Here is a 23,997-nt window from a genome sequence, read left to right as displayed (position 1 = left end):
ACAGCCAAAGAACCAGACATTTTAAGATAAATGCTCAAAGCCCAGTTTCTGATATGTTTAACCAAAAATAATCATTTGGAAAGAGAATCTACAGAATACAACTCAAATCACCCTATAAAGAGATTTTAGAATCCACTGGAATTGCTAACACTGGAACTTTGTACTACTCACCTTCCTCTATAAACAGTCTTTATTGATTCAACAGCCAATCCAGTAGCAACAATGTCATCAGCATTATGTCTGCGACCACTAACCATCAGTAACCCATCCATTTTTCCAACCACAAACACCAAGCTGCCCTGAAAGGTAACAAGGATTTACCTTGATTTCCATAGTTCAAATACTAAAACAGACATTTTACTTCCTGCTTTGAAATAGATCTCATTAAAAATAGAAGAAAGAAAACAATATCATATTTTATGGATTCTAAGAAAGTGTTTCACATCTTGACATCTCAGAAATCACTAGGGAAATCAGTGGCATCTTACACTTAATGGGTTCTCATGCTACATAAGAAGGGGATCCGTTCATATCGATTCTTAGGGAGGAATTTTATAAGAAAGCAACTAGGATTCCACACAAGCAGTTTATTTTCCCAGCCATGATTATGTATTAGTTCATCTTTTGTACCTATTCATGGGATGGATGCAGAGGAGAAAAATTTTAATTCATTTAATACTGGAATTAGGAAGAGATTAAAACAGTTTTAATGTGAGAATGACTGTTTCAGGTTCAAGGGTAATGCTGTTTCCATCTGGCAAGATTAGCAATCAGCGAATAACGAAAGGTCTAAGGAACACTATACGAGCCCCTCCTTTCCAGGAAGATAACAAGCTGCAGGAAAGTCTGCTGTCAATGCCCTTTTTAAAAGGCTGTATAAATAATTTTACTATCTGTTATTATCAATAATTCTCCCAGACCCATTTGCAATAAATTAATTTTTCCCATTACAGAATTCCTAAATTTCTTGGACCATTTACATATATTCAATGATGAAGTAGTCATCTCCATGTGAATGTCACTCACTGATTTACTGGGCACAATATAGGGCCACACAGTGACTGACCTAGGTAAGTAAGACATAACCTCTGGTCTCAAGAAGCTACTGGCCCATCCCAGAAGACAGAAGAGAACCAGCCATTTCCCAAATAGTCTGAAAAGAGCTACAGGAAGTAAATAAAGAGAACGAGACAGTCACAGCTAGTCCCCCAATGTCCGTTTCTCTATTTCTTTCACAGTAATAGAATTTTTAGCTGGGCATGGCTGATGAAAATAAAGACTGCATTTCAGCCTCCCCTGCAGGTAGGCGGCCATGTGACTAGTTCAGAACAATGAGATATACGTGGAAGTGTCGCTCAGCAGCTTCAGGGAATCTTCCTTAAGAGACAGTAAGACTGCACGCTTTTCTCTGTCCTGTTTCCTGGAAGGCAGATGTGATGGCTGGAGCTCCATCTTGGACCTAACTAGCAGAGCTGGGTCTTTGAGAATTTCTTGGTGCTGAGTGAAGAAGTCAAGACAGCAGGTATAGACTTCTCTTTCTAGGACAGCAGTTCTCTTAGAGGTATGCCCTCACCTCCACTGCCCCCATAAATAGTGGGGAAGAAACAAATAAAATTAGACCTTTTCTTATATAAGGTAAGCTGTTAAGAGGAGAAGAAAGAGAGGGTAAGGCGGTAATTAGTGATGGATGAAGGTATAAGGGCTTAACTGCGATAATGAATGCCTATTACTTATAAAATAAAATCCACGCTTCCCATCGTGTCACGCGAAGCCCTTCATGATGGAGCTCTCTGCCTTGCTTGTTGGCTCATGCAGCTAACTGCGAGCTCTCGGAGAACAGGTTTTATATCCTAATTGTCCCTGTAAACTCAGTGCCTATAAATACCAGTTGCTGAAAAACAAATTGCTTTCATTCAAAGAATTCAAAGTCAATTCATTCAAAGAATTGACTATCACACATGGTGTAGTGCTGACGCTTTGTATGAAAATGCTTTGTACTCTATTTACTATGGTTTCCCTTTGCTATTGAAGGTAACTTTTTCAGCACTATTCTAAATTATTGAAACATATTAATCAAATCAAAGAAAGCTAGCAAGAATAAGTGACGAGAGTTTTGAAAATAAAAAAGGAATGACTTAGTTTGAAGGACTGAAATGAACTTGGGTAACGGAAACAATAAACATTAACTCATTTTATAACATTCTTATTATAGGAACTGCCCTAAATATAAAAGTGTCCTTGTAACACTCTTGAACTAATCAGAATATGTTCTGTTCTGTGAACTACAGTACAAATATTTGGATCAGATGCACCAAAACAAACATGTAAGTATCACTTACCGGCCCCACAAACCCCAGCAATCCTGACCGGATGAATGGCACGTCCCCAACAGGAGAGCCTGTGGAATTCACTGGAATCACCTAAGAGACAGAAGGAAGAAAGTGAAAATCTGAGCTTTGTCTTAAAAATTGTGTTTGATTTTTTAAAAGTCTTTAAAAAAATTATAACAGTAATACATGCTTGTTGAAAAGCTGAAATTATATAAATAGTGAATCCAGTAATCCACCTCAAGAGATAACATTTACAATTCGTAGTTTCTCTCTCTAGAATTTTTTCAGATGTGCATATCAACATATTAAAATTTTTTTTAAGGGATTATATTATAAATAGTGTTTTGCAACTTGCTTTTTCACAAACTGTAGGTTACATATTTTGCACATAATATCTGTATTTTGGATACCGTTACAGGTTGGTAACAGTCGATCAGCTCCCTTTGTACGATAGTTCTGTAACGCACCATCGCATGGGGGACGGGAGAGCACAGCCCTTGGAGTCAGATGTAAGCTCAGTTTCTGGTTCTGCCACTTGCTGGTAATGTGGACTCTGGGTAAATTCCTGGACTTCCCTACGCTTCATTTCTTTGGCCATAAAATGGAACTCCCAATGCCCTTCACAGGCTGACGGTCAAGATGAAGGGAACAGAAACAGATCTGCAGACATACGCACAGTGCCTGCCCAAAGTCACCACTCAGGAAACTACTGGAATTAGTACTATTAGAATGTACCTAGTCTTTCTGGCTGTGTAGGTCATTCTAATTTTTCACTATTAAAAATGGTGCTTTACTAAATACTCCTGTACATATTTTTGTGCGTTTGTACAAAAGGCATGATGAGTCTTCCATTTTAACAGGCTATGCTATAAAATTATTACAGCAATTTACACTCCGCTAATATCCATAAGAATGTTTTTACTATACTTTGTCAATCTGGTAGGCAAAAAAAGATATCCCACTGTTACTTTAACTGCATTTCTTTATAAGCAATATGGATTAAATTCTTTTCCTTTATTTACTGGCCATTTGCATTTCTTTTGTGAATAGCCTATTCATGTCTCCTGTCTATTTTTTTCTATTTCACTGGTTTTTTTCCCTTTAATTTTTAAGATTTCTTTTTTTATACAGGGAACAATTATAACAAGAGCTAACATTTATTAAATGCTTATCATGAGTCAGGCATGTTCCAATTGCTTTAGCTAATCCTCAAGACAGCCCTAGGAAGGAGGATTCTTATTTCCCTTTTACGGATGAGGATGTGAGGCGCAGAGTTGCATCTGCCTCCTAGCAAACAGCTAGTAAGTGAAGGCGATGGAAAATTAGCTCTTTGCTCTCATGTGTTACAAGAGTTTTCTCACCAGTAGTTTATTTTTAAAATGCACTTTTATTTTCTGACCAGTCATTACTAGGTCTTTTGTCCTGGTGAGATGTTAACCCACTCTCAGGGTTTAAATATAAGAATCTAGTAAGAAAGATACTAGAAACTTTAATTTGTAAAACCAAGGCAACAGTTTTCTCCTTTTTGGGTTAGGATTTTTATTCTACTTCACTATTATTATATTTATACTGCAGATTTCAAAATTTCGTCATCACTATGAACCTGGCAGTTTGATATTAAATCCGAGAATTTTGACTAGGCATTGTCCTCACAGGAATGGCAACATAATAAAATATTATCAGTATCTTCGAATATTGCTTGAGGATCTCATTTACAGCAAGGAAAATGCAATGAAGAAAAATTCAGATCTTGGAAATATATGTAATCCAAGCACTTAAAAATGAGAGAAATAGAGTGAGATCTAAATTAGTAAAATGTACACATACTCAGCAGAGGTAATTAGTCACCTGAGAAAGTAAACCCAGAGACTGGCGGTGAACATATGCTTTAAGAGTCTGCGAAGATCTACTTCTATCAAGTTGAACTGCTCACAACTTTTGAAGATAGGCCAAGAAGGTAGTAGTAAAAAGATGATGATGATGATGGTAATGACAGACAGACATTTAATAATTTATACCATTTTAGGTTGTGTAAACACAGACGATGGTCAGCCCAGGAGCTCTTAACCTTCTTCAGCCACCACACCATTCATAGAGCTAACACTCTTCCCCGGTTACATCTACTGCTACATAATTTCATATGCTGACTTTCAAGGGGGACAGATGTGCCCTGCCATGCTGAAACTGAGAATCACCAGTCTAAATGAGCCCAAAAGGAAGCTGGAAGAACTGAAAAGCGGCAGTGGTCATATAGGCCCCGTCTAGTAGGAAGGTGAAATGGCCCATAAACTGGAGTTCTCTGTTCCCTAAAAGGTACCCTGAGGCAGGTTAATCCCAATTATGAAATACAGACAATTAATTATGCTTGTTCTGATTTCCAGGCTCACCAGGCACCTTTCATCACAATTTGGCTTCACGTGCAGAAGTGCCTGCAGGGAAACAATGTGCTAGTTCCTCTAGAATACGAGCTATTTGAGGAGCTTTGTGTGTTTTCCTGTTGCACCACAAGCACCTAGAACAGTGCCAGATACATAGAAGGTGCTCGATAAATATTTGTCTGAAAGGCTGAAGAATGGGAGCAATCTGCCCTGTGACAGGACAGTTCATTTTTCATCAGTAACCCGGCATTCTGGTTTACATCAGTCTCTACAAGCTCGGTTAACGTGAGTCTACTCTCAAGAGATGGATCCATTCTCACCATACTCTCAAGATTAAACTTTTGGGTTTATAAAGCTCAAACCATGGCATATTCACCAGAGTGAGTTTTTGTGAGGCCTCTTACTCTTTATTTACCTAGATAAGCAATAGCACTTCCTGTGTGCCAGGTGCTGTTCTAAGCACTTTATAAACATTAACTCTTTCAGTTCTCATGACAATCCTATGAGGTAGGTACTACGATTGCTCACATTTTAAAGATAAGGAAATTGGGGCAGAGAGAGACTAAGCAACTCACCCAAGGTCAGCAGGGAGTGGCAGACTTAGGATTCGAACTTGAGCAGTCCACGCTCTCCACTGCTACACTATGCCATGCCCATCAGCCAGCTCATCTGCCCTGGGATATCTGACCTCCCCAGTCTCCCCGAGAAGCTTGCATAGCACGTACCTCAAATGTACTTTTTGTCACACCAGCAAGCCCAAAGTACATCATGCCTCCTGTTCTGGAGCTGACACAGATTTCTCCGATTTCATCTGTTTTGCAGAGTTGGGGAGGTCCATCGGGTCTCACAATGCACATCATCCCTGGTGTACAGAAGAGACAGTTAAGGTACAGAGATCTGGAAAACTCCTGCAAAATAACAGCTCGTCCCTGTGAACCCAGGAAAACTTAGCATTTACTGAGTGGCATTAAGTAAGAATACCAAACAGGAATGTTAAAAATAGACCTGACACTACAAAAATATACCTGAAATTTCTATTTTTTTAACCCTGATGATAAATATTTTTTAAAATTCAGCAGCTAAAACACAAAACAGATGCAGACTGAAACTTTTAAAGAGAGTGACATATTAAAAATAACTGCAAAGTCCAAAAAAATAGGTTAAATGAATTTACCCCTAGGCAGGTCAAACTCAAACCCTCAAGAAAGCAGTGTGCTCTAACTTTCTGCCGGCCCCAAGGTCTTGGCAATTAGTGAAAACCAGACAATTTTAGCATCACTCAGTCCTTAGCTTTCCATGTGAACAACTGTCATTGAAGCATTCAAATTAAATCATCCCATACTGTCAGGAGGCAAGTACAATCAGAATCACCTAACTATTAGAGAGGCTTTGAGAAATGAAGTGACTAAGTTCTGAATTTTAGATTCCTGGTTTTGAATCTCATATTTTATTAGGCTTGACTATCTCTAATGAGAAATCTTTATGGAAAACTAAACGTGCTCCTGAGAACTCACCACCGGGCATTACGTGTCCCACGTCCTGGACCGTCAGTGCTGAATTTTTATCTTCGGTATTGACCCGTATGACCCCATAGCTCAATCCATTCATTGAGAGAATGGCTCTTCCCGGCAAAGGGGCCCCTGGAACTCCAGGCCTGAAAACAAAAATAAACTCATCAAATCTGGCAAATTAAATGATAGTAAGAGAAAAGTATGAATATGTAGGAAAGCAAACATCCTCTGGCTGCTATACACAAAAATACTCATTTTCTCTACCAAAAACATGCAGAATTAATCAAATTCATATGGACAAAGCATGGCCAACTTTCATTCAGGTGGAAAAAGCAAATTTTAATCAGTAGTTCAGAAGAGATTGGCTTGTGTGTACTGTATATGCACTTTCCATACTTGAGCTATGATCAAGAACAGCCTATTTCAGTCTAAGTTGCTAACTAAGGATTCCAAAGAGCAAAACAACACAGAAAAAGAACTAATTCACAAATGCAAGATGAGAAGAACTAAAGTAAATCTTCAGTTTGCCAGTTACACTTAGGGTGAGAGTGGGAAAAATAAATGAGATGCTTCAAACTGCTTTATAAAATCATTTCCACTTTCAGGCTTATGAAGCAGAAAATTAGCCAGCACTCCTTGGGATCGCCTAGTAAATACTGCACGTTGGATCAAAATTGTAAATTACATCCGGAGCACCAACATTCTGAATAATACCTTCGGATTGCGACAGTCATGGCTTCCGCAGAAGTAGCACATGGACAGATGGCCTCAGGCTTCAATCCATGGCTTTGGAACAGGCTCAGGAAGGCATCACAGGATGACACAGACCCTAAGGAGGTGGAACAGATCAACTTGAAAGCTGAAATTGTGCTTTTCATTACTACAGGAAACTGGCAAAGAGTGGAGAGCCGACACATTTGTTTCTCACGAGAACTCTCATGGTACACCATTAATTCCATACAAATATTTTACTGTGCCTGTTAGATGGCTGATACACTTCAAGGACAAATGAATGCTCATCCAGCCCACGAAAGGTGACTGACGCTATTTAAAGTTATAACCTGGAATCCAGCTGCTCCCACCAAACTGCCCGATCAGCAGCAGAGATGCGTGGCAGGCAACAGGTTGCCAGTTTGGAACTGAACAACTCTCCCTGAAACACTATTTCAGCCAGTGCAGCACTAATATTCTGGCTTAGTTCCACCCTCTTCTGTGTGATTTTCTCTGCCTTGTTTCTTATTAAGGTCAATCCCATGTCTGTGTTTTATACCAGGATGATCATTGTGACTACTGACAAAAATCCGTTTATGAAAAAGAGCACAGCATCTAAAGCTTTACCTGATTCCACTGTGTGGCGGCTCAGGGTGTCTGTGCTTGTGGGGAAAAGCTGGTAACACGGTAAGATTTCTAAAAGCTTTTGCAAATTCCTTTGATTTGATGATAAGGGGAATTTTCATAAAGTCCAGACACTCAGTTACATCAAGTCACCTTCTTAATGCTCATTTTAATTACATGATAGAAAAAGGATATAAATGAGTGAGCAAGAAGGAGTGGTTTTAAAAGCTTGTGGACCTACAGGATGATGAATGGATAAATAAAATGCGGTATATTTATACAATGCAATATTATATGGCAATAAAAAGGAATGAAGCATGAACACATGCTACGGCACAGATGAACTGGAAAACATGCTCAGTGGAAGAAGCCTGTCACGAAAGACCACGTAAGCAGGACTGCATTTATATGAAATGTCCAGGATAGGTAAATCTACAGAGACAGAAAGTAGAGTAGCAGTGGCCTAGGGCTAGGGGACAGAGGGTGAGAGATGGGCAGCGACTACTCATGGGTATGGGGTCTCCTTTTGGGGTGATGTCGTTATAAACTTAGATCACGGTGGCAGTTGCCTAACTCTGTGAATATACTGAAACCATTGAACTGTACACTTTAAATGGGTGAGTTGCATGGTATGTGAATTATATCTCAATACGGATGTTAAGAAAAAAAAATAATAAACTTACAGAAAACAAGGCAAAAACCTCAATCTACCAAAAGAAAGGATATTCCCAGACCCACATCCTAGAAATACTCACAGGGATTAGCTCCATCAGTCACAATTAACATCCGGAGGGAACTCAAGCTCACATCTCTTTGGTCCCGATGTGCCATCATAGCCCAGTGCAAGTCTCGACACTTTACTAAAGCTACCTTGGCTATAAATTCAAAAGGGATAAAGTTAACACACACATGCCCGCTAAATGGGTACATAATACAATAAAAACATTTTTACTCATTTTAGAGATCACGATGTTCACTTAGGGAAGATAAAAAAGGTTTCAGAGAAATTGTGCCAGGTGCTCCAAGGTAGCAGCAACTGACAGGACACACAACCATTTTGCTCACTGTGACCTGTAGGCAGGCCACATTTCCCAGCCAATGAAGCTCTGAACACCAAAGCACCCAATAAATCTAATTCAGGGCTCAGATTCAGGCAAATTCATCTTAATTCTTAAGAAGGACATAAGCGAGATGAAATAGACAACATACCTAATTTTATAGTAATTGAACTCTAAAATTTGTCAAGCCACCTAGGCAAAGGATTATGTCCCCAGAGAGAAATTTGAAAATCCCTGAAATCTTAGCTCAAACAGCTACATAACGGAAGCTTAGATGCTGTAACTACCTTTGTGGGCATGTACTCTTTGGACCCAAGAGAGAGGGCAAGTCTTCATAACGGAATAGGGTACGCTAATTGTATGCATCTTATTCATTACATTCTGAAAAGCAAAGAAAGATAAAAAGCAATCAATACCTAAGACATACTTAGCATTTTAAAATTGAGCTGATGTTTTGTTAAAGACTGTAATCATACAAGTAATACTCAAATACATGCTCTTTGAAAAAATCTGAAATATTAACTTTAAGGTTGAAGTCTCCTTTGCCACCCACCCTCACACCTGGTCCCCTCCTCTCCTCCTCAGAGAGGATCAACGTTACGAATCTGGGATGTTTCCTTCCAGTCCTTTTTCTACGTATTTACATATGTATTTGTCCCCATAGAAACGTAAAGGATTTTTAACATATAAGATGTATTACACATACATCGGCAACTTTCTTTTTTTCACTTAAATTGTTTTAGAGCCAAATCTATGCACATCAGTATAAGAGATCTACACAATTCTTTTGAACTGCTACATAGTGTTCCATAGTATGACTATACTACCATTTATTTGGGCATTTCTTTATTATTGACAATTTTTTTGCTATTAGAGTGTTTCAAGGGACATATTTATACTCCCTTCCCTGGGCAGGTGTGCAAGTGTTTCTCCAGGGCAGACACAGAAAAGTGGTCCTGTGGGGCCTAGGAGAGATGCTCTTCAAATCTGACAGACACTGCCAAGCTGCCCTCCCACCCACTCAGTGCCTTCACCATGGTCAGGCTCACCACATACCACAAAGGTGTGGGCAGTACAAAGCAAGAAACCCAAGTTTCCCTGTTGCTCAGAGAGGTCCTGCCCAGACCTGTTAGGTGTTTGGGTAGATAAAGCCGAGCGAGCTGAGGGAGTAACGCAATTTGGTATCTCTCCTGCCACCCAAACCAAACATACCTAGGACTCCCTGTCCCCAAAGAGACTCAACCTCAAGAGAAAGTAACTCTTAGTATTTAGACTGGCCATTTTGTTCACGATCTAAGTGGCCCAAAGAAACGAAGATTATAAGCTTCTTTTTCCTCCCTGCCTCAAGTTTCTAGCTATGGTGAGACACTTTTGGATTTCAGGGAAAGAACAGTTTTTATAACTAACTCTTCACACATGTCCCTATCTTGTTCTTTGTGTCACAAGGAGAAGATCCCTCTAACTTCCCACAAGGGATTTTTAACTGCTGATAAAAAACAAAATGGGAAGGGCTTCAGAAAAGAGCTGGAAAGTAGCATGAAGGACTAAGGCTATTACTAATCTGAGGGGTCCTGGGTGAAAACGGTCCCTCCTCCTCTTCCTTCATGCTTCACTTTCAACTCTTTCTCAGAATCCTGTACCGTGTAAGGAAGGTGGACGAGGTCCCCTCGGAGATCCTTTTCAACTCCAGAATCTGTTATCTCTCCTCTCTCCCTACTCCTAATCAGCATGCTACATATGATAGCTTTTCCCACTTGAACTGTCCCCTCTCTTGACCTCCACCTCAAAAATATCTCTGTATGGCTAAATCTTATTTATTTTTCAAAGTCCAACTCAACTTCACCTCTTCCATAAAAATTGCCTTGATGCCAGAGCTGAGAGGAGCCCACCTTTCTCTAACCCCCATAGCATGTTACCTGCTTCCTCTGTTACAGAAAGTAGCCTGAGCTACCTCATCACTCCATTCTTTCACTGCAGCACGGAGTCATTCCATACATTTTGTCCAACAGAAAGGCTGGATGTTATTAGCTACAGTTGCCAAGTTCTAAATATATTTATGTAATCCTTTCTTCAGAAACATACTTTTTAAATCATCAATAAATATTTAGTGACTTGTAGAACCTTTTAGGCTTTGAGCCATCATAGCAGATGTTTTTAAAATTTTTGATCCTAAGTTCTCCCACATACTATTATGTGAAGGGTTTACCCAACTACACATGAAGAAAAAACAGAATTACATTCTCCTTAAAAAAAAATTACTATTTGTACTACAAAATTAAACTCCTCTGGAGAATATTATTGATCTTTTGGGGGCTTAAATTTCAATCAAGCACTGAGAGATGCTCTGGTTACCCAGCATGCAGATTGACCTGAATCCTGAGCACAATGTACCCTACAGGCCTTAATTCTGAGGAGCTTACCGCAAACATGCCATGCCACAGCCCAGCATCCTTCTTAAAGTCTAAAACATTTACTACTGTTTCCCCTAAAATAGAAAAAACACACGGAAATCATCTTTAGTGTTAAGTAGCAAAGTCATGTCACTTGCCTCTATGAAACAACTGATTTGGTACTTTGAAAGAAATTACTAAAAGCTCTCAGGGTCTTTTGATTACTTGAGGGTCCCCTCAAGTCGGCTCGGGGACTGATCAAGAGACAATGAGTTCAAAATTCCTTATGGCTTAGGCACTATCTTCCAAGAGATAATATTTTTTCCCTAATTATATAAAGAACATATGTTTACTTTAGAGACTTCGGAAGTTTCCTGAACACATGTAAAAGATTACACTTCCTAGAGAAAATAAAAAATGTTGGTTGTATATATATCTGTAACTTTTATCTACATAGACACACATATTTTAAGCATGCTTATAGATAGATAGCTAACATAACAAAAGTGGCATACACTGCTCTGTATCTAATTTGTTTCCACTTAATGATATATTGAAACAATTGCCCCCTATCTTTAATATTCAAGAACATGGGTTGTAATGCCTGAGGGTATATAACCCATTATATGAACTGTTATAATTTGATCAATCCTTATTTTTTGCATTTTGATTGCTTCCATTATATATACACTTTACCAAACAATGCTACTCTATAACACACATGTATTAACTTGTTTCATTCTATGAAAGGAAAATAAAACACTAAAAAAATTAATATTGTAAAGAATATGCTAAGGCAAATAGTTCTCACACAATATATATCAACACATCTAAAATTCAACAATATAGAATACACTTTTGTGTTTGAATTTGTGCTTTCCCGTAGCTAAATTTCTTTGACTTTAACTCCAAACCATACAGCTGGTGGCAGCTCTATACACAGGGCAAGATAGAGACACCTGACGCGCCGCAGCTAAGAAACACATGGTTTTAATTAATTTTCTAATTCTGCACTCTAGGATCATGTTTTACAAATTTGGTTTGCCCAGAATTTTAGTTCCTTTAAATTACAGCATATTTGTGAAAAAGAAGATAGCAAAAGCAAGCCAAGAATGTGTCTTAGAACATGTCACACTGAATTTGGTCATTAACTGGAATCCAATCACTGGGGACTCTGCTGTAGTCACATATATCTGAGGCTCACAATGAGGGCAGTCATGGGACGAAGTCTGACCTTCAGAATAATTGCAGGCCTGGGATAGAGCTTGGCAGTGAGACAACATCGCAAGGCGGGACACCGTGACTCCCATTACACTCCCTTCTTTGCTTGTTTTATACTAGAAAAAAAAAACACCAAACAAAACATCAGAAACACAACAAAATGGGTAATTTCAAATGACAAAACTAGAATCCAAAAACGAAATTCAGATAAGCCATGATAACGGGCCGAATTTAACATGTTTCACAGGAATATTTGAGGCTATGCATTTGGGCCCTGAACTCTAATCACACAAAGATAGGACTGGGGAATGACAAAGCTCAAAAAAGCAGGTGTGAACAATTCTTAAAAGTTTAATTAGTCGTCAGTGTGAAGTGGCTGCTAAAGAAGCTAAAACAAATATGTGACATGAGCTGCATTAATAGAAGCACGGTATCAAAGACACGGTGCGCCCAGCACTGCAGTCAAAGGTGCGAAAGACGGGGTCCCTGTCTGCCAGCAGCTCCCAGTTTGGGAGGGGGGGAGACCTACATATGGCTTATTTACTCCTGCAAATCAATCAACTATAGTTTTGTTCTCACTTCAATGCTCCATTTAAGTTGCTTTTACCAAGATCAGTAACTTTTTGACTGTTAAATTAAAAGGACACATCGCATACTTGGTTTTATCAGACCTTTCTGTAACATCTTCTTTTCTTTTTTTTTTTTTGAGGAAGATTAGCCCTGAGCTAACTGCTGCCAATCCTCCTCTTTTTGCTGAGGAAGACTGGCCCTGAGCTAACATCCGTGCCCATCTTCCTCCACTTTATGTGTGGGACGCCTACCACAGCATGGCTTGCCAAGCGGTGCCATGTCCGCACCCGGGATCCGAACCGGCGAACCCCAGGCCGCCAAAGCAGAACGTGCACACTTAACCGCTGTGCCACCGGGCCGGCCCCAACATCTTTTCTTAACGCTTCTCCTTTCCCAGCTTTTGTGATACTCTTCTCTCCTATTCCTATTCTCTTTCCCCCGTCTCTTTCCCCTCCACTTTCTCTGCCCATCTCTTAAATGTTGGCTGGCATTCCCTGAAAGTTGTGTTGTTCTTCCTCTTCTCCGTTCACTTTATCCAATCAGGGTACCACATTCCTGATGACTCCTAATTCTCTATCTCCAACCCAGACCTCTCTCCAGAGATCCAGACTCACAGTCAACTGTTCACCTTGGGTGACCCATAGTTCTGTGAAACCCAATGTACCCAACACTGTCTTCACCCCCACCCCTCACCCACGAAAACATCTCTTGCTGTATTTTCTGTCTTAGTGAAGGATGCTGCCATCTGCCCCAGATGCCCAAGTCAGAAACCTGAGAGTCTTTCTTGCCTCCTCCCTCTCCAGAGTCAGTCACCAAGTCCTGCCTCTTCTACTTCTTTACTGTCTCTCAACTCCATCTACTTTCTCTAGCCCCATCACCACGAGCTTGGGCAGCTGGGATAACTGTAAAAGCTGGTCTCCCTGTTTCCCTTCTTAACCTCAACCAAACCAGATAAATCTTTAACAACATATTTATTCTTAGCACCCTTTAAGAGCTCCCCATTGCCCACAGGATACTTTAAACTCATGAGCAATGTCCTGTGGGTAGTAAGAGGGTTCCAAGTGAAAACTGCAAGTTAATTCAGAACAGCAGAAGCCTAGAAATGGCCCCAGAGGGCAGTAGTTTCACACGAGGCTGGAGGGCTAAGCACCTCTGCTTAATCCACATAATAAAGGGCCCTTCAGCTTTTAGGAAGAACCAATAAAGAAGACTGAAAGGAGTGGTCAGCTGGCAGGAGAACTGAGAGCAGTCAGGGAAGCCGGGGAGCAGTTTGAAGGAGGATGGAGCGATACCCATGTCACCACTGAGAGATGATACGGACTGAGAGTTGATCCCTAAACTTGCTATTTTAATCACCTATTTACTTGTTCTGTCATTTAAACATACTCAGATCTCTTCCATCTTTCAAAGCGATCCTTGCATTCAACATTACCACATCACCTCTCAAAGCTACTGCCCGCTCTCTTCCCTCTTACAGCCAAAGTTATCACCAGAGGGCTCAAGGATGGGTGGAGTTTTTCCCCAAACCTTTTAAAAAAAAATTTATTGATTTGTTTATTCATTAATTTAGCAAACAGTTGGTGAGCATTTACTAATATGTCTCAAGCAGCATGCAGAGTAATCAAGAGCACAGCTTTGAGAGTGAAAGAAGTATGAGTTTGAGTCCCAGCTCTGCCATTTCTGAGTCATATGAGCTTTGGTTGGTTATTCAAGTTCGTTTAAGTCTCAGTGTCCTCACCTATAACACAGGACAGGTTTAATAACAGCCCCACCTCACAGGGTACTTGTGAGGCTTGACTGAGATGATGCATTTAAAGCACTTAGCCTGGTGTCTGGGATGCGGCAGGACTGAATCCCTCAACCGCAACATGTTATCAGTCAGTCAAGTTCCTACACTACCCTCCAATACCAAACCCTCTAGCCGTCTGTTTCTTCCTGCTCTTTATCTTCTGTTAAATTTGTTCAAGGACAGTTCTCTTCCCTCCTCATTTCTCCAGTCTCTTGCTTCCCACCCGCTCCCCTGAAAGCAGCAGAGAAACATCTCTGCCAGTAAATCATTTCTTAAACCTTTGTACTTTAAGTCTTTTGTAACTTTCTTACATGGCAAGGATCAATTTCTTTGCAGCCTTTGCCCTGAATGTGTATTGATGTTAAAAATAATTAGAATAGAATGTCCACCACAAGGCATCTTCTAAGCCAAAAGATGGAAATCTAACAAGTCAGGAGGAACTTCTAACATGAAAACTGCAAAAAGTTTAAAATTTTGAGATAGCAACTGAAGCCAAAGAAAAGGCCAGAATGCATGTTCTCGTCTCAGGACTTACCTCTATGTACGCTGGTTCTGTCCCAGCAGGTGAGATGTGGGGCTGCCAGTCCTTAGGTGGCTTGGAAAGGTACTTGGAATCTGTTACAACCCATTTGAGCCGAGGCCAACCTTAATCAAACCCAAAATAAAAATTGAATTGCCTAAGGCATGAGGGAAGAAGTTCACAGTGATTTGGTCATTTTAAATGTCAAGAGACCAAATCAAGGTTACTTTATAATCAGTAAAATATTTTTATTAATTTTTAGTGATAAATCACCAGACAATTATACCTTCTTTCAAAAGTAAAATCTTTCCACATGCTAATTCCAGGCCTTGACATTACCTCGACAATTGGGAGGTCCATTTGGCAGTGGAAGTCCACTGAGGTTAGTGGTCTATCCTCTGTCTCTACATGTAGCATTTAGCTTTAGTGAACAGAGTGGTAGCTTTTTCCAATCATCAGCATAAAGGTTAAGGGTGTGGGCTGTGGAATCAGATTTGGGTTCAAATCGCTGCTCTGCCATTTATTAGCTGTGACTTTGGGCAAGTTACTTAACCTCTCTGTGTCTCAGTTTCCTCACCTGTAAAACGGGGATAATAATGGTACCTACTTCATAAGATTGTGAGAATTAAATAAGAAAATATATGTTACTTAGCTATTATTAAATTAAAACACTAAACCACTCAGCTTTAACTTTTAACTAAGAATTCAGGTACAAATATCACTAACCTTTAAACTGTACAATTTCTCCATTCTGGGTTTTTGGCAGCCCCTTTAGACAAACTTCACTGGTAAGAGCTAAGGCAACACCACAGCTTCCTAGCAAGAAGCCAATCTGCTGCCCTCCAGCATCCTGCGGAGAAAAGATAACGAGCGCGGTCGGGGAGCGAACGTGACACACCCATGCCCAGACTGTAACACTTCAGAATGCTCTGGCACTCATGTGATAACATTCATGAAATCCCACTGATATCTGGCAATTGTCAAAATCCAGTGACAATATATGTTCTTCCAAATACTTTCTACAATACAATGATTTCCTGAGTGCAAATCAAATATTTTATTAATCCGACATTACTAATGACAAATTCTACCAGCCAAATGTAACCATTTTATTCAAAGGTCAGCAATGCTTCTCTTTTAGATTAACTTCAGGCAAATGAAATAAATGCTACATGGTTACACGGTCTTGATCTAGCCAAACTCCCAATTCAAAAGCAAAGCAATTCAGGTCAAACCAAAATAAATAATGTAAATGGACACCAAACGTCCAAATTTACAATGAAAGTTATACCCAAATCCATATCTCTTTATTATCCTATTTTAAAGGAAGTAGATTTAAGCTTCACAACAACAGCAGAGAAAACAAAAGATATAGTCTAAAGTATTTCCATTAAAATATCATCTTAAAAGTATCATTATGAAACCACACAAATACTGCCAACTTAATACTTTCAGAACAACCCTATGATTTCCCGACCAATCTAAACACACTCTATCCTATCAACTAGAGTTTCAGGGATGTCAACGTTTTTTATTCCTTTCTTAAAATTTTTTTCTTGTAAATCCATAGTCTCCACCATATTCATCTTTATCATCAACTCTCAATAATGTAACTGCATGAGAAGATTAGGGTCAAACAGATCATAGAGAAATCAGTTAAACTTGGAAATTTGTTACATACTCTTCAATTTAGCAGAGCTGATGTGTTCTCAAAGTGAAATCCTACACCTAGAGTAGCAACACACCAAGAGAGAATGGAAATCCTTGGGCATATGATACAGCTAAAGGAAATCCCTTCACAAAAAGGTCTCCCCGATCATAAATGTGGATTATCTATAGTCTCTGAAGCAAGAGTGGTACTCTTTATAAATGGTAATTGTTGAAAAGTCAATTATGTCCCCATGATTTTTAAGTGATAGATAATACTATAAAAATTCTGAGTTGAAAACGTTATTTTCATAAAACTTATAACTATCAATAAATAATTTTTCTACAACTTTCATGTTTTTAGAAAGTGAAACTGAGTGCTTAAGAAAATGGTCAGTCTGTTTCTAATGTCGTGACCAAGTCATTCGATCCAAGAACCCGACGCCCACCATGTCACATCAGGCTACATTCCTCTTAAATTTAGCAATGTTACCTTTCTGGTAAGAGGTACCTCTATAGGCACTGGGATCACTTCTGCCAGGAGACATCCATAAAAAGCCACCATAAACATGACCGGATCATTGTTGGGGTAAACCAGGGCTACCTAAAATGCATAATGACATTCAGTAACAGAGGAATAAAAACAGACTAACACGTGCAATGTCACACCCTAAGATATACATATATGTTATATACAACATTTATCAGGAACACAATAAATCAAACTATTTAATAGCCAAAAGGAAATTAAGTTACTGAGAAGGATTCGCAAATCTAAAAAGATCTCCGTCATTTCCATAATTATATTAGACACATTTTAGGAACTATAATGTAAATCATCATCAAATAAAGAATTTTTCAACCATTCTATTGGTGATTTAGCAGTGAATAACTCACCTTAAGTAGTAAGTTAATTACTTGTGAAACCCAAGGCAGTTTACTGCACTGCAGGGCTAACACAGTAAAATAAATGTAAGGAATCTCTCTAGACAGACCAGCATATTAAAGAATAAGCCTTACATCTCTCAGAGAGAACCTACAAGCACTGATTGACTCGATCACCACTTTAGAGCCAGCCTAAAGCTTCTTACTCTTTAACAAATTCATTGCATTAATCCTTACTCACTTAACCAACAATGCAAGTATTCTAAGCATGAAGGCATTTGTAATAGGTATAAACAAAATGGCAGAAACCACTACGGATATAAAGTTAATTCACTTACAAAAGATAAACAGTGAAACTCCTATAATACATTCAAACCTGTGATCTCAATCTGCAATGCATCCACAGGGATAACCGACTCTTAATTTATTCAAGGAATGCAAAAACACAGAAGTCACTATCATTGTGGAGTTTGTTACTTGGCTTGGATGCTCACAGATTAACATTTGAAACTTAATTATGTCACCAGACTCTTATTTTCCCTTCTTTTGCTTTCAAATTCTCTTAACTCACTCTCAAGATAAGTTCAATTCTGAAACTTCTAGAGGTCTAAGAAAATACTAATTCCATAAGATATTTAAACAACCCATTTCCTCCCTGCACAAGTGTCCACGTTGTTAGGAAGACACAAAGTTACCGTCTTAGGGTCCGTGAGGATTAGGAAACACTCAGGTGTCACATTTATAAGTGGAAGCCATACTTTAGATGCTCTTTGCCACAAGGCAAAAGTATTTTCAAAAGGCTAGTTTAGGAGATTCTGTAATTATTAGCCTACTAAAAAGAATTCTGCTGCGTAGTCAATGTATCATTCTACAAATTCCAAATGAAAAGGAATGTTTGATGGTAAGAAGTAATCATATTTAGAAAGTCATTAATAGGAAAAAACCTTCAAAAATTAAAAAAAAATGTAAATGTCACCTCCGATTAAAGAAGAAATTAAATGATGTCAACTTGTTTCTTCTTAGAATTCTAGTAACATGAGTCTCCCTCCCTTTCTACATAGAACCACAGGAAATTGTTTTAAATTTTATTTTTAAAGAAAAAAAATCAAAGAGTAAAATTTACTGCTACTTTTATCTAAATATTGAAATACTTATTTCCAGAAAGGCTTAGGATTCTCTCTTTTTATTAGCACCTCAAGAGTTTATTGATTAGCAGCTACAGAAAGGGACATGTGAATTTCCTTCAAGCTATGAATGCAAGAATTATCACCCGGCATTGGGCTAACCTGGACTGGAATCAAATCATTTCCATTTTCTAAGAACTAGACTTACATAAATTGTGCTGTTGCACATTAAAAATCCAGAATGTGCATATTAGAAAACAATAAAACATCACCTCCCTAAAACCAAAAAACCAATTACCCTGTCTCCAGATTTTAATACAGGTTCATTCTTGGTCCCTAGCTTATTAAGCAGTGTATAGGCCAACTTTAAACTTCTGCTCCACAGCTTCCCTGGAAAAAGAAAAGAAAAGCGTCATATAGAAAAACAGGCCTACCTCAGAGAGAAGGTATTCAGTTCATCAGCACATTTAATAGGACAATGGCCACTGCTAAATGACACAGACAAGCACAACCCCAACACACAGAGCCCCCCCCAACACGCTTTATATTCCCTCTAGTTTAGGCAAACCAGTCATGCCGCCAAACAAAAAGAATGTCACCGGAAGCTCACTCTGGTTTAAATAATATTTCAAATTCTTTTCTGAAGTAATCTGAGTATCTTCAGAAATAATTTGATGTGAACTGATCACATTAAAAGGGAAAGAATTTTTTATCACAGGACTGAAAATCAGACTATTTCTGTTATAAGCTTTTTCTGAAGAACCACTTACACGTATGGTATTAGATACTTGAAGGAACCACAAAGTGAAAGGAGGACTCAAATGATTAAGCATCCCGTACCACTGTATTTCAGTGAAAACAGACGACAAAATGAAAACTATGTGAAACGTGGATATTCTCATAGATGTTAAATAAACACATAAAGATTTGGCCAGCTGACTGCTTTCTTTAAGAGTTACATGGATGAAATTAATATACAGCTTCTGAAATGAATGCTAAAAACTATTTTGGGGGAAAAACCCTATTCTTCCCCTCTTCTCGCTCCCTCCCACCAACCACCCTTAGACATTCTCATTTTAGATCATGAAGAAAGTGAAAGAGAAATCATGTTATTTTGAACAGATATGTTTTACATACAACTCATCCAGAGGGGCATCTAAGTTTTAAACTCACGTCAATCTGCAAAACTCCTTTAAATATCTATTTTTCCTCTTAAAATTAGTCTATATCTAGGTCTATGGACAACATGTTCCACTTGTGAAGGGAAAAAGGAATCTGTTTGAGTCAACTAGTACAAAATCTCACCTTCTTGTTATTTAAAAAATGAAAAATAAAGTTATTTTTAAAAGAATTTACAAAAGAAACATAAGTTGCTTTAAAAAGTTATTTTAAAAAGAAAAATAAAAACTTTAGCTGGGATGCAAAACTAAATGGAAAAGTACTGATTCCTGGATCATTATAGAATTTTGTGCCTGTTACAAGCAAGAGGCAGGATGAAGTAAATGACAAGGATCTATACAGTAATCAATTTCAATGTTTAGATAAAACTATCTGATGTTTACCATACACCATTAATCTGCCCAATTGTCTTCCTAATCCTCTTCTAATGTTAAAACATGAGTGGATCTACAAAGTCTCTTTCTTTTTTTTGCTCTTTTAAATATTAGCTGGTTTGTAAATGTCACTTTAGCAAATGAAAATATTTGGCGAACAGCTGTACTTTTAGAACTTAAGATCTTTTAGACCCACAACTAAAATATACAACTATATACTAGGGGGATCTGGGGAGAAAAAAGCAGGGAAAAAAAAAGATCTTTTAAATTGTTTTTTTACACAACGATGTTTTACTAAACATCAAGATAAAAACACTCCCCACGATAATCTGAGGAATTATTAGGAGAAAAGGAAGGAGCTGGCGTCTTGTAAACTCACCATATGTAAGCGTGTACACTGGTTTCCCGGTCACGTCCAGGGCGGTCAGACAGGGGCACTTGGCTTGAGTCGTGCCCCAGCGCTGCAGGGCAGACTCAAGAGCAGGAGGCCAGTTACAGATGACTCCTAAGGGCTCTCCCTTCACTGGGGTCATCTGCCGTCCCTCAGGCTTGGGCTGGTTGGGGTCTGGCTGAGGTACTGCATCAAAAAAACCCCAATAGGTTATGAAAATAAGATCTGAAAGAAGTACAAACACCAACTAACACAACGTAGGTCTCCACTCGCAAATATATTTCCCCTTTCGCTTCACCTTTATCTGGTTTAAACTCACTCTGAGAAAAGAAAAAATATTGTTAGAAATGGTAATCCACAAACTGGGCTTTAATTCACTTCCCCCACACAATTGTAAAATCATATTTAATGTATTTTACACAACAAATCCTGACCGTGACAAAGCAAATCACTGAACATGCAGAAAAGCACAAAGTATAAACTTCCTTTCAGCAATTTTATAATTTTTAGTAAACTTGTTTCTAATTCTTTGTGTCCAACGTTAGAGAGCTGGGTTCCACTTCACCAGGTTATGTTTAACGAAAAAGCATTGGGGCCAGCCCGTGGCCGAGCGGTTAAGTTTGCGCCTCCGCTTCGGGAGCCCAGGGTTTCACCGGTTCAGATCCCGGGCGCGGACATGGCACCGCTCGTCAGACCATGCTGAAGCGGCGTCCCACACAGCACAACCAGAGGCACTCACAACTAGAATATACAACTATGCACTGGGGGGCTTTGGGGAGAAGAAAAAAAAAAAAAGATTGGCAACACTTGTTAGCTCAGGTGCCAATCTCTTAAAAAAAAAAAAAAGAGAGAAAAAAGAAAATGCACTGACCTGCTGAGTCAGAAAACAGAAGTTTACATTCACTTTTTACTAGTTTGACCTCAGGCAAACTGACTTATCTGAGCCTCATTTTTTCTCATCTTTAAAATGGGGACAGTAACAGTTATACCACAGGGTCATTATTAGACTCAAACAGATAACGGCCATGAACAACATGTTCCTTCCACGTCTCCGCACCTTCGCACACATCTCATATGGCCAATCCCTCTGCCTCCTGGTAAACTCATACTCATCCTTCTCAGGATTCAGCTCAGACAGCACGCTCCTTGGGAAGCTGTCCCTGGCCATTCCTTCCTCAGTGCTCCCACACTACATGGCAGTCCACCCTTATTAAAGCACTGAGGACCCCCAAGAGCTTCTACTACTGAGCAAGTTTTCCCTCCCCCAAGACTGACAGCTTTTTGAGGGAAGGCATGCTTCTTATTCCTCTTATGGCCTAGAGTCCTAACACATAATGGTTGCTCAATAAATATTAATTAAATTGAACTGAATTTGGGAGAGAAAATAAAACACTAGATTATTACCACGGTCATTTTTACAATAAAAAAGTATTATTCAAATAATAAAAAGCAAACAAACCCTACATTTTCATAGAAGGAAAGATAATTTACACATGGAACAAAAAGTCAAGTATTTACTGAGTGCCAATTACGTGCACAGGATGTGACAAACATTGAGAAAATAAACGTTGCACATATCATGCCTTGAACCAACATTTATTGCATGTGATAATGGTAGGTGCAAGGAGTGCAGAGTCCATGCCCTCCAGGAGTGTCTAGAGTGCAATGGGGTCATGGACTCACACACAGAGCTAAGTAAACACGAGCAGTGCACGACAGGAACATGTATAGAGAGGGCAGAAGAGAGCCACAGTGCCCAACTTAGGGGATGCGGTCCCCCACCTGGAGGAGGTAATGCCTGAGCTGAGTCTTAAAGGAAGAGTAGGAACTAGCCAGGTGAAGAGGAGATGAGAGAAGAGGCACAGGAGGGAGAATGGACAGAATGAGCAACAACTATCAGATGGGAAAGTGAAATATGAAATAAACTGTATTTTATAGTTCAATTTAATGACAGATTTGGGAAACTTAAAATGTCTTAATTCATTTTCTACTGACATAAAACTAATGAAATAAGTTTCACTTCCCAATTCACCGCCCTAGGTAAATAACATTTCAGCTGCCCTTCTACTTTATATATTCTCAGACTTAAACACCAGATTAAGTAAGAAAATAAACATGGTTAACTCTAAATAGTTTTATTTGTACACGCAGACTGTATATACGGTAGGCACAGTCTTCCGGTCATAGAAGTCTGTACATTATGGCCATCCACTAGGCCTCAGTGCAGACCCTAGGGCCTATTCTTTCAGTCTTCCAAACACATACAGGTATTTTTCTTTTCTAAAGGCAATCATTATGCAAATAAACAATTGTTGCCTATTTATAATTAGCAGAAAGCTGTTAGCTCTATTCTGCCAATGAAAACTGTTCAAGTATGATTCCTATTAACCCCTGATGTTCATTTGCCTGGCCAATACACAGTGCTAAAAAGACTGGAGAGGCTATTACTGGCATGAGCATCTTGAACATCAGTGCATCAAGATGTCCATAGTTCAATGAGGCTAGTGACTCCTAAAGAAACAGAAATTCACCTTAATCTCATACATCAGGCTGCTTGTTGCTTCCTGCTGCACAAAGTGGGCTAAGACTGGTCTACTATGGTGCCTAGTTCCATTAACAGGTCTGATGTGATCAAAGCTTACTATTAGTTCTTTTGACAAAAGCATTTGGTAGGTAGGTCTACCCATCACCTAGCTTCAGTAACTATCCAACGGCCAACCTCGTTTCATCTATACTCCCAAGCATTCCCCTTCCAATGCTACCTATTAAATTCTAGACATCATATGATTTCATCTACAAATATCTTTTTAAATTATTGAATGAATAAATCACTGACTATTACCACTTCTTCTATGAAGCCTTCCCTAACCACAGAGATGGAACTGATTTCCTCCTTTCTCTAAACTGCCTATACGAGTTGATACATATTTATTGGCTAAGCTCAGTTTTCATTTGTATATAGCTTAGCACTGTTCTAAACCGTAAACATGAAGGAAGAAGGAAGTGACTGACTTTTCACCATCCACCAGGTCATCTTGTAGAAAGCAGACATATATATGTGCTGACTGGCTGATTTAACGAAAGGACTATGTTACATCAAAAAAGATTGGGCAAACTTTTGAAGTTGAATACGACATCTGTATTCTAGGATAACACCAAATATAGATAATTAAAAAAATTACGTATTTGGGAAAGTTCCTAATTTCAAAGAGCGTATTTCAAAGGATAGTTCTATGTTCCATAGTTATCTCTTTGCCTTTCTCTCCCCTCCATCCCTCCTTATTTTTCATCTGAG

The 23,997-nt window shown here is 39.0% G+C and overlaps 1 protein-coding gene across 9 annotated transcripts in view; it reads right to left on the bottom strand.

Moving 5' to 3' along the window:
• Window positions 1-23,997, bottom strand: part of DIP2B (disco interacting protein 2 homolog B) — a 208,434-nt gene that overhangs the window by 37,633 nt on the left and 146,804 nt on the right. For 8 of the 9 annotated variants that reach the window (XM_070494879.1, XM_070494880.1, XM_070494883.1 and 5 more), the window contains 14 exons: window positions 20,691-20,888; window positions 19,057-19,148; window positions 17,243-17,353; window positions 15,829-15,952; window positions 15,118-15,227; window positions 12,237-12,339; window positions 11,033-11,097; window positions 8,900-8,993; window positions 8,310-8,429; window positions 6,934-7,048; window positions 6,223-6,362; window positions 5,434-5,570; window positions 2,340-2,420; window positions 172-299 (listed from right to left, as the gene is read on the bottom strand). In XM_070494879.1, the coding sequence (XP_070350980.1) occupies window positions 172-299; window positions 2,340-2,420; window positions 5,434-5,570; window positions 6,223-6,362; window positions 6,934-7,048; window positions 8,310-8,429; window positions 8,900-8,993; window positions 11,033-11,097; window positions 12,237-12,339; window positions 15,118-15,227; window positions 15,829-15,952; window positions 17,243-17,353; window positions 19,057-19,148; window positions 20,691-20,888 (1,618 nt within the window). The remainder of the gene's footprint in view (window positions 1-171; window positions 300-2,339; window positions 2,421-5,433; window positions 5,571-6,222; window positions 6,363-6,933; window positions 7,049-8,309; window positions 8,430-8,899; window positions 8,994-11,032; window positions 11,098-12,236; window positions 12,340-15,117; window positions 15,228-15,828; window positions 15,953-17,242; window positions 17,354-19,056; window positions 19,149-20,690; window positions 20,889-23,997) is intronic. The other variant, XM_070494881.1, reaches the window with a different exon arrangement.

This window comes from Equus asinus, chromosome 22 (genome assembly GCF_041296235.1).
Source record: "Equus asinus isolate D_3611 breed Donkey chromosome 22, EquAss-T2T_v2, whole genome shotgun sequence".
NCBI lineage: Eukaryota > Metazoa > Chordata > Mammalia > Perissodactyla > Equidae > Equus > Equus asinus.
Note: the sequence above shows the minus strand (reverse complement) of the source record. Positions and strands in the feature narration are given on the sequence as shown.